Raw genomic sequence first — 11,779 nt, 5'->3', positions numbered from 1 at the left:
CCCATTACAAATATTACTATTCTATTAAAACACCTAAAAATAATTTTAAGATTTATTATTAATTTCACTAGCGAAATAATAAGTGATATACAGTTCTAGACTCAACTGACATATTATTATAAATTTTTCTCATCATTAATTTTCTCTAATTATTTTATATAAAAAAATATAGTTCTTTTTAGTACCACTTCTTAGAATTGACAATCAAAGAAGTTTCTATAAATATTTTCGATGACAATGTTAAAAAATATATTTTTCTTAGTTTTTTTACTAAGATAAGTATAATATTAAATTAAATTAATTTTTTTAATAGGAAAGTCGTAAGGTGACACTCGAAAATCTAAACAATTCGAATTTTCAAAGACACAAATAATTCAGATTTTCAAAAGTTAAGTACTTTACCCTAATAACTTTACTTTAGTATTTTAATATTAAAATACTTTAATTAGTATAATTTTATGATAAAAAATCAATATGATAATATATTACACACGTGACGCGTGTACCTGATCACTAATATTTAATTAAAAATGAGTGACTCAATCTCAAACTTTATTTTGATCGAACGAACATATATATGTATATATATATATATATTTTTTTTAAATTTTTTTCCCCAGAGTTCGTACAGGACCTACCATCATGATTTACCATTTAATTTCTGACAGATATCTCGTGTGTTGTTTTGGACTCTTGGGTTAAACATAAAGGAAGGAAGTAAATCATAGTCCGAGAGAAGATATATTTGAACATATATTAAATTTTTATTTAAAATTTTATATGATAATATTTCATATTTTAATTATCGCACAATCTTGAGAGGACTTCTGACAGATATCTAATGCTCCTATGTAGGAAGATCGCTCAGTTAAAATCATCTCCAATGTAAAATTTTTTTAAAAATTTATGAAATAAATAAAATTAAATAAAAAAAATCTAACTATTATAGTGCAAGATTTAAAGTTTATATTGCAACATTAGTAGTGAAATTTTAAAATTAGTTTTTTATTTTAAAATTAATGTAATATGTATATAGTCATGCAAATTACATTTATGAATTGGATTAAAAAAATCATTTAGAACTCTAACTATTGAAGATATTTTAATAGGTTTTTAAAATATTGATGTGATATGATGTGGTATATTAGGATCATAAAAAAAATTATAAAATTTTAACCATTAAAAATACCGTTAGACTGAATAAATTTTCATGATTTAGCTTTTTTCAGAATGGGTGAGGTTGTTTTAGAGGGACCGTGGTTTCATCTTTTACCACAAGAGCATTTAAATTTTCAATTAATTTTTGTGAATAACCATTAAATCTTATTTGTTTTCCAATGGAGATTTACTAGGAATTCTCTATAAATAGCCCATAAAAAGTTATTGCTCGACTAACTTAAAAGAAATTGTATTTCTTTCTTTCTTTTTAAAAATCATTTCTTTTTAAATAGATTTTGCATGTGTTCTTTCTTTATTAGCCCATTCGGCTTTCATTCTTCTAGTAATTCTCCTCAATTTGTATTTTTTTTATTCATATGGGAAGAAATTTAGTTTTTTCTCTTTCTCTATAGCACTTGTTTTTCAAATTGTTATAAAAGAGATAGACTTCTAATTTTTTTTGCAAACCAGATATTTAGGTCTCTCATCGGATTAATTATGAATAGGAAGGCATCCGGTCCAACTAATTTTTAAGATGGAAGGTGAACAATTGATCTAGAGCTGTTCTGGATATGATGTTATTATTCATTGATTGAGGTGTCAGATTTGTGCCCTCTTATCAACTCTTTATTCGTCAGTTATAGTTGACTGAGGTAGCTCGCGCACGCTCTTATCAATCGGAGTGGTATTGAGGCTCTCCAAAAAAATTCCTTCGGAGATTTCTGGAATATGGGGCCGTGAAACGGTGGACCCAGTCACTATAAAAAAATTACCCTACCTTAGTTTCAGCCCTTAGGACATAGCGCAAACGGTGGACGCATGACATCTCTGACGTAATGGTCATGGATTGATTCTCAGGAACTGATATATATATCTGTATATACCCTTCCTTCATATTCATGAGGTCAACACTAAAAGAATTGTTACGATAACGGATCTATAATTTTTTTTTTTTTTTTAAGATGAAAGGTAGCCTTCTCCCTTATTTATCCATTACACAAATACAAAAGCACTAAGTCATAACGTGGTAGTCCAACATCATCATCAGTAGTTCGAACACGGTAAGTGTATGATATATACGAGAAAATTAAACACTTGTTAAATGGGTTAACTACTGGACTGTGTGCAGAGGGCAAGAGACATGTAAATCTTAAACTAACCTAGAGGTGTTAGATCATTTGAGATGGATCATTAAATTGGAAGATCCAAAGAGTAAATCTTAAAGTTCTCTCTCCTTTAAAGATACTTATGTTAAACGTTGCATCAGTTGCAACGTCGGGAAAATGAAAAGGTACCCATTCATCTTCATCTTCCTCCATTGAAAGCTGTCATCAAGACATCGGTTTGTAACCGATGTCTTGCTTGATATATATAATGGCGTCCAAGGCAATCAGAGAAAGCGATCGAGGTGGGCAAAAGCTTCACGAAGGTGATAAGAGGTGTGCGAGCAAAGGGAGAGCATCCAGATGTTGGGATTTGGCTCGTGAACCTTGAAGGGCTTTCCGGCAGCTCCGTGATCGTGCTTCCAACAGCGGCAATCTCTTCATCGATCGGCGTCTTCGGTTACGATTCTTCGGGAGATCACTATGAGTGGTTACCGTATTTTTTAGATTTTGTTTCATGCTCTCAAAACTACCAACATTGGTATCAGAGCATGCATAATTTTGAAAGCATGGGAATCGACGCGAAAAAGTTCGCGTTTTTTCTTCTTCTTTCGCGAAGAAGAAGATGAACAGTAAATTGAATCGATTGAATTTCCATTCCAATCGATTCAAAATCGCGACAGACAAAGAAAACAACACGAACAGTATTGAATCGATTCATTAATCGATTGAAAAATTTAATCGATTCTTCAATTGATTGAAGAGAAGAAAAAGCAAGATGAACAGTGTCATTTTTATGAAGCATAGAGATGAATTGATTCACGAATCGATTCAAATGTACCATTTATATATTTAATCGATTCAATTCTAAATTTGAATCGATCAAAGATTGAAGGAAAAACTGTATGAACAATAATTTTTTAATTAACACTGTGTATGCAAAATTTGTTTTTTCTCCTTCACGTATATAAACAATGAACAGTGGTGTTTAAAATTTAATTAAATTTATTTATTAATTAATTAAATACATACGGAAATGTATTATTAATTAATAAATAAATATTTAATTAATTTATGGTTCAATTTACTGAAAATGGAATCAGACCAACTTAGCCGATCAAACCCAGGTCTGGTTTAAATTATTAGTTGATTTAAGCAGACCAATTTGATTCAATGATACCTAAAGATGGTTCAAATTATTTGTTGGTTTAACCAGCTCGATTTATTATTGAATTAATTAGGGTGATCTTGATTACAGAAGTTGGGTTGATCAAATATGACCGGATTAGTTCTGGTGTATCAGATTTTATCATAAAAATTAAATTTGTTCTAATGGGTCAGACTTAATCCAATGGGTATTGGATGAATCAAACGGACCTAAGTTTGATCAATAAGTCTGAGGTTGACTCAAATGAGCTTAAGCGATAACAGAACATAGGTCCAATTAGATTAATTCTAATAAGGACAATAGACTAAGTTTAACATCCGGACTCCTGATTGACCGGTCTAATGGGTCAGTCGACTTAAACTCCTGAAAATCGAAAAGATTGGTTTTTCTTGATTTATAATGATGGTATGCCTGTATAAATTGAATTAAACTGGTTTTGTACTGGTTAGTCAGTTTTGTACTGACTTATTTAAATTCAATTTTTCAGATGGCACGGACGATTACCACATTGATTCATCGCGAAGTACGACGAAACCAGCTCCGAGAGGATATTCAGGAGATAGAGTATAAGTCTGCTTATGGAGTCGACGGACATATTAGACGGCGGGATAGACTATTTTGGAAACTTGAGCAAGAAGAGTTTCCAGTCCTGGACAGTTATAGGATCTGAGCATTGATGCATTCATTGTCAGAGTATCCCAGGATAATAGCAGACTATGTATGGGGGCGTCATGAAGGACGTGTCACATATTCAACTCTGTGTAAGGAACTATTTCACCATATGGGTGAAGAAGAGCCTGAAGAGTCTGAAGATGACCAGGAGATGCTAGAGGAAGATCCTGAAATGAATCTGATAGAGAATCCTAAAGTTGCCCCATCTGAGATTATCCTAAATAAGTCCAGGTTAATAGGGGCAGTGTTGGCTGCTACACTAGTGTTTGTCCTAATGGAAGCAGTGCTGGCCTATCTAGTTTATTAGTGTTCTGTTTACTGTCGTTATGTACGAACAGTGTCAGCTCGTCTGGTTTTTGAGTCATGTAATAATTTCTGTCGTTTTGTACGAACAAAATTAAATAATGAAAAGTTATGTTATATGTTAACTAACTTGGAAATGATTAGTTCATTTCATGATATGATTAGTTCATATAAATATGATTCGTTCATATTAAATGATTCGTTCATTAGTTGGGATATGTGTAATATAATTGATCAATGTTGATTAGATTAGAACATATAAATGATGAGTGGAAACAATGTTATCACTTGATTTTGTAAACTAACTCTAATTTACACTGAGTCAATAAATAGTTGCACATATATGAATTACACTGAAATAATAAATAATTTGTTTATTTATGTAGATCATGACAACTAAAAACATCATAGCTGAACTCAATAAGGGTGAAAAATTATATGGGGATAACTACAAAATCTGACACCTCAAGATACAATATGTTCTTGAGGAACAAGAAGTTCTAGAGGCTGTAAATCAATTCTTGGAGGAACCGGTTGATGGTTCTACAGCACAGCACAGACGTGACCTTGATGCCTATAAGGCATGGAAAAGGAAGGACTCCATTGCTAAGGGAATATTGATTAGTTCAATGGTGGATGACCTGGTGTTTGAATATGAGCCATTATCATCGGCTCATGCAGTCTGGATAACCCTTAGAGAGAAGTACAGTGGAGTCAGTCTGAGTAAGCTCCGTCAGCTAACTATCAAGTTTGATAGTTGTAAAAAGCGCTCGAATGTTACCATGGCCCAACATCTCAGGGAGATGGGTAACATGATTCGAGAGCTTAAGACTGCTGGTTATACGTTGACCGATGAACAATAAGTTCAGGCAGTTATCCGTTCCCTTCCTGATTCTTGGGAAACGATGAAACAGAACCTGCCCCATAGTGAGAGTATCAAGACTTTCATTGATGTCTCACGCCATGTGGAACTTGAGGCGGAGAGGATTGAATCTGCAAGGATTTCGAGTCAAGCTTTTGTAGTTGAAGGTTCTGGTTCCAAGAATAAGAACAAGTGGTTTAAGAAAGGAAAGGGGAAAGGAAAGGAGGCTAATGCTATTGCTGCGAAAATCCAAATCAAGAAGAAAGGAAAGAAATATGGATAAAAACCTAAGAGCAGGTTGACTTGCTTCAACTATGGCAAGAAGGGCCATTTTACTCGGGATTGTACTGAGCCTAAAAAGGTAGATCCATTTTTGTCTTCTTTCCACGAGCAATATGTTGCAAGTACAGTGTTATTAGCTTATTCGTATCCTTTGTGGATTGTAGATTCAGGAGCAACGAACCACGTAACTCGTGATTGAGCTACATATGTGGAGCATCGTCGGGTACCAGCTGGCAACAAATTGATATATGTAGGAAACAATGCAATAATTGAAGTCAAAGGAATTGACACTTGCAAGCTCAACCTACGTGGTGGAGGCACCTTGTTTCTACATGATGTCCTGTACACTCCTGAGATTCGACGGAATCTGGTTTCCGTTATTTGTCTTCTTGATTTAGGTTACAATGTAAATTTTTATAGCCGTTGTGTGAAACTTCGAATTAACTCTGTGTTAATTGGATATGGTTATGTAACAAATGGTTTTATGGTTCTTGATGTAGAACCAAATAATAATAGTTGTTTTTCAAACATTGCTCTTACTAGTAATGCTGATATTAATGATGAAATTTGGCATGCTAGATTGGGACATATAGGACAAGAACGAATGAATAGATTTGCTAAGGAGGGCCTATTAGACATTCATGCTAAGATTAACTTGTCTATATGTGAGCATTGTCTTGCGAGAAAGACGACTAGAAAACCATTTGGTAAGGCTATTAGGGCTAAATCACCATTGCAATTAATTCATTCGGATATTTTTGGTCTAATGAATGAGAAGGCTAGAAATGGGAGTTCTTATTTCATTACATTTATCGATGACTTCATACGTTTTGGTCATGTGTATTTGATTTCTCACAAATCTGAAGCATTGGATTGCTTTATTCGTTACTTGAACGAAGTTGAGAATCAATTGGAACGTAAGGTTAAAACCTTGCGCACTGACCATGGAGGAGAATATTTGTCTTATCAGTTCAAGATAATGTGTAATGAAAAAGAGATTATTAAACAGCTAACTGTCCCTGGAACTCTACAGCAAAATGGGGTTGCTGAAAGAAGAAATAGGACTCTTCTTGAAATTGTTAGGTCTATGATGGCGCAGGCTAATTTGCCAATCTCCTATTATGGAGATGAATTTTTAGTTGCGGCCTATATACTTAACAAAGTGCCTTCGAAGTCAGTTCCATCTACCCCACATGAACGTTGGACAGGCAGAAAGCCGGATTTGAGTAATCTGAGACATTGGGGGTCAGCTGCCTACGTTCATGATAAAACTCATGAATATGGAAAATTATGACCCAAAGGTAAGAAGTGTATTTTTATAAGGTACTCTGAGACTTCTAAGGGTTATGTTTTTATTGGTGAGCGACAAGATGGAACCATCTCTGAAATAGAGTCAAGAGATGCTACTTTTCTAGAAAATGAGTTCCCAACACGATGTGAAGTTAATAAGACAATTCCTCTATATGAGATAGAGGAGGAGGATAATGTTCCTTTATCAACAGATCAGGAGATGTCTGAATCTAGTCAACCGAGTGAGAGTAATTTGCCACTGAATGAGTCAGTTTCTCAACAGTCTAACCTTCGAAGAAGTAGTCGTTAGATTATTCCTCAGAGAAGGTTTGATATTGAGAATGAGGCATTGATGGTTCTCCCAGTTGACGATGAGGAACCTCGAACAGTTGAGGAAGCTTTGAGCAACTCAGTTAGAAAAGAATGGAAAGTTGCAATGGATGAAGAAATGGAGTCAATGAGAAAGAATCAAGTTTGGGATTTAGTCGATCTTCCTCCAGGCCGAAAGGCTATTGAGAATAAGTGGATTCTCAAAATAAAGAGGAAAGCAGATGGATCGATTAATCGATACAAAGCTCGATTAGTTGCAAAAGGATATACCCAAATGGAGGGTATTGACTTTGAAGACACATTCTCCCCAGTTGTAAAGTTTGTGTCAATACGTGTCATCCTAGCTATAGTAACACAATATGACATGGAATTACATCAGATGGATGTAAAAACGGCTTTCCTTAATGGTAATCTTGACGAAGAAATCTATATGGTACAACTAGAAGGTTATGTTGCTGAAGGCCAAGAGAAAAAAGTATGTAGACTTCGGAAGTCTATATATGGGCTAAAGCAAGCGTCAAGACAATGGAATATAAGATTTAATGAAGTAATATTATCTTATGGTTTCGAAATGATCAATGAGGATCATTATGTTTACCTAAGAAAGGAAAAAGGAAAGCTTGTCATTTTATCATTATATGTTGATGATATGCTAATAGCTGGAAACGACATAAAGTTTGTGATAGAAGTCAAAAGTTGGTTTTCATCACAATTTGACATAATAGATATGGGAGAAGCAGAGTACATCTTAGGAGTGAAGATCGTTAGAGACCGATCAAAAAGACTTTTGGGTTTGTCCCAAGAAGCTTATATCACTAAGATGCTGCAACACTTCAATATGTCAGATTGCAACATTGAATAGACGTCTATTGCAAAAGGTACTATCTTGAGCAAAAGTATGTATCCCAAGACTCCTGAGGAAATAGTCGAAATGAAGAAGAAACTATATGCCAGTGATGTTGGTAGTTTGATGTACACTATGTTGTGTACTCGTCCCGATATAAGCTATGCTGTTGGCTTAGTTAGTCGTTTTCAGTCAAACCCAGGATCGAGACACTGGAAAGCGGTGAAGAGGATGTTCAGATATCTTAAAGGAACAGCTGATTATTGCCTCTGTTTCCAACACTACAACAAAATCCCTCATAGACATTAGTGGAACAACAACGGTTTTAAGCAAAAACCGATGTCTTTGAGTATTTTACACCGATTTTTTCAAAAATCGATGTCTATGAGCGCAGATTTTAGCTCATAGACATCGGTTTTTTAGGCGATGTCTTTAAGCGCCCTTTTTTTCGTTAATAGACACCGATTTTAACAGCGATTTTTAAAATCCGGTGTTAATGAACCAAAATAAAATATTTTAATTTTCTCACAAGCCAAAATTTGCAACACTATGAAGTTCCCTCCAAACCTAAACTTATATCGCGCTGTCCACCGTATGCAAAATTTAATTTTCTCATCTTGATTGCCTTCTCATGGATCTCTAGGGTTTTTCAGCGAATCTCACTGCCCCGCCGCCTTGCTCATCGTCTTCCAAGGGGCGCCATCTGTGGCTTGAGGCATTCCTCGCCGACTTTGATCGCTCTTTGGGATCATCCTGTTTGTGGCATCTTCCTGGATCTCCGATTGCATCTGAGTTATTTGTTTGGGTCGTTTGATGGACTTTGAGCATCCAGATCGGTACGGAAACAGGAGGGGCTACCAGCGGGCCGGGCCGTCTCAGGTTCCAGACAGAAGCAACAAGGTATGCTTCCACTGGCAGGCGGGGCGATGCAGCCGTCACCCGTGTCCCTTTCTCCATAGCGACCCGCCGCAGACCGTGCTCGCCGATGGCGCTGCCAAGCGGGGGCACTTGCAAGGCCACGTGTCTAGAAATATTGCCTCTGCCGGTGCGCCGCCCTCCAAGTGGGGTAAGGGTCGAGCGGGTGGCAAGGCTCCCGACAAAATCTGCAATTACTTCCTCGCTGGAAATTGTAGTTTCGGAGATAAGTGTAGGTTCCTGCATTCGTGGTTCATGAGCGATAGCTTCTCTCTCTTGACCCAACTCCAGGGGCATCAAAAGGTGGCTCTTTTGGTTTCTTTTGCTTCACTTGCTTTTGGTGGCTGATAGTCTGAATATTCTGATAGGTAGTGACTGGTATCGCTCTGCCTTCAGGGTCTGATAAACTCTACTCTTGTAGCAAGGATGAGTCTGTTCGTGTTTGGGATACTCAAACTGGGAAGGTATTGATGCTCTTCAAACTCCTTTACTACATCGATAAAGGAATCACATAGTGCCTGACTCTTCCAATTTTGTGGAAGTGCGTTGGAGCCATCAATATGGGAGGTGAGGCTGGATGTATGACCAGTGAAGGTCCTTGGTTATTTATTGGAGTTGTGAATGCTGTCAAGGTCAGAGCTCTTAGAGTATGTTACCATCATGTCATATAAGGAAATGGAGAAATGGATTTGTTTGTATGCTGGTTCAGGCATGGAACACACAAACAACAACAGAACAAGGCCTTGATGGCCCTGTCGGACAAGTTTACGCTTTGACCGTTGGTAATGGTATGTTATTTGCTGGAACACAGGTGCTTCTTTTCTGTCTAACATTATTTGTTATACCTTTATTTTAGTGCGTGTTGTTCATTTCATGATCTCCATACATCATGTGATGTACATTTTGAATGTTTTCAACTATGCCTTAACTTTGTGCAGGATGCACGAATATTGGTGTGGAAATTTAGTGCTGCTGGGAATGTCTTTGAACCAGCTACTTCTCTTTCTGATCATCGGCATGCAGTACTTTCTCTAGTTGCAGGGGCCATGAAGCTTTACTCAGGTTTTATTATTATGTGATGCATTTTTTTCTTTTCTTTTATTTATTTACTTAAGATATTTGTTTGTGTAGTTGACATACCAACTAGACCTAAAATGGAGGAATGGGTGTTTGAGCTATGTAAATTCAAAGTGGTGTCAGTATAAAACTCACCTCACCAGGACATTCATCCAACCAAATAGAAATAATCCGAAGCTTCTCAACAAGGTACCTCAAGGGCATTGCATTTCACATGAAGATTGGAGTAGTTTTGTGATTAATCGGATGTCTGAAGATTTTATAGTAAGTTGTTTAAGGTGGTCTTTTTTAACTCTAGTTGATATATGTGGATATAATTCATCTATCACTATGTAGAGGAAAAGTGAACTACAAAGTCAAAGAAGCAAGGCAAACTTATACCCTCATCGTCTTTCTCGAAAAGGATATGCGGGTTTGTCTGAAGAAATAGTAAGTATTTAGTTAACATTAAATTCCTACTTATGGTTGTCATAGTTGGTGTTGAGTACGTTGACTTCATGTGATTTTTTGCTTACAGTCCAGTGTTTTATGTGATGAGGATGAGATAAACAGAGCCATCCTCTGGAAGAGAGGACGGCTCAACAAAGCTGGGGAATTTGTTGGCGATGAGTTGAAGCAAACAGTGAATAAGATTGTAAACAAAAGTATACATAAATTACTTATTTTGTACATATATGATATATGTATATATTTAAAGTTATTGTATTTGGATGCATGACAGGATGATTATATTGTCCAAAAGAAGGATGGTAAGATGCCCTTTACCAAACCATTTGAGGATATTCTCACGAAGGCCTTGAATTCTAACGAACATGGTGGACGTGTGAGAGGCATAGTAGCAAATGTCACTCCATCATCCTTCTTCAAGCTTGCTAGAGGGAAGGTGCAAATTGATAAGGCTGCCTATGAAAGGCAACAGAAATAGTTTAAGGAGGCAAAAGCTATGCTTTCTGACCAAGGTGACAGAATAGAAAAATTGGAAGCAATGGTGTTGAAACTTTCTGGTCGAGAATTTGAGAGTGAGGAGAAGGGTAGCTGCTCAGTTAAACCACAATGCCTCCTCGATATAAAACCTGAAGTTGAATGTCATAGACGCCTCTCAAATGAAGGCCTAGAAGAACATGATGATGATGATGTGAAAGTTATTGAGAAGGATTCGGCTTTACAGGTTAAATATATATTTCACGTTGATATTATTATCCCATCGTTAGTATCTAATGAATCTTGTAAAGCACTATATGTTGAAGATTCATGAATTGTTTGTCTTATAGGGAAAAGCAGTGATGTTGTTATTGCAGCCTAACGACAAGACTGTTGCATATGGGACAATTGTCTCTGTTAATGGACCTGACAACTTTATTGATGATGTTCCATTACCCGTGAATTGCATGAGGATTGCCATTGAAAAGGCAATTGATCAATCAGCACCACTGCCTGTTGCAATCCCATCTGCATGTCAGAGTATTGGGGATGCTGTAGGTGGCCATGTGGCTTGGCCTGTGCACTTAATCAGCATGCGGGATGAGGTAAATGTGATAAAGTGTTGTCTAAATTTTGTGTACATTTAAAGTATGTCACATATCTAATATATATATGGTTGCATCTACATATGTAGAAGACCAGGAAGAAAAAAGTTGACAACAGACAAGAGAAGTCTAAGTTACAATCGTCCAATGTGCCAAGACCCTTACACATCTTATATAGTTATTTTCAGCGTCTTGATGAAACAGAGAATGTGATTTTGGAATTAGTTCCTGGTGTATTTGGCATGGAGT

The 11,779-nt window shown here is 36.3% G+C and overlaps 1 protein-coding gene and 1 long non-coding RNA gene across 3 annotated transcripts; both read left to right on the top strand.

The window, feature by feature from the left end:
* The first annotated feature begins 8,613 nt into the window (after positions 1-8,613).
* On the top strand, positions 8,614-10,244 carry LOC122016186 (zinc finger CCCH domain-containing protein 17-like). 2 transcript variants are annotated; one of them, XM_042573415.1, is made up of 6 exons: positions 8,614-9,230; positions 9,296-9,391; positions 9,470-9,559; positions 9,637-9,738; positions 9,866-9,989; positions 10,059-10,244. In XM_042573415.1, the coding sequence occupies exons 1-6, from the start codon at positions 8,826-8,828 to the stop codon at positions 10,130-10,132; spliced, it is 891 nt and encodes a 296-aa protein (XP_042429349.1). In that variant the 5' UTR covers positions 8,614-8,825; the 3' UTR covers positions 10,133-10,244. The 2 variants fall into 2 exon arrangements, 1 of the variants encoding a protein (XP_042429349.1); XR_006121079.1 differs by having other exon boundaries at positions 8,617-9,230; positions 9,637-9,715; positions 10,059-10,200.
* Positions 10,245-10,374: 130 nt separating this feature from the next.
* On the top strand, positions 10,375-10,782 carry LOC122014537. Its single transcript, XR_006120701.1, has 3 exons — positions 10,375-10,433; positions 10,522-10,648; positions 10,726-10,782. It is a non-coding gene; the product is annotated as an uncharacterized LOC122014537 (long non-coding RNA).
* Positions 10,783-11,779: the final 997 nt, after the last annotated feature.

The sequence above is a fragment of the Zingiber officinale genome, chromosome 8B, assembly GCF_018446385.1.
Source record: "Zingiber officinale cultivar Zhangliang chromosome 8B, Zo_v1.1, whole genome shotgun sequence".
NCBI classification, from domain to species: Eukaryota; Viridiplantae; Streptophyta; class Magnoliopsida; order Zingiberales; family Zingiberaceae; genus Zingiber; species Zingiber officinale.
Note: the sequence above shows the minus strand (reverse complement) of the source record. Positions and strands in the feature narration are given on the sequence as shown.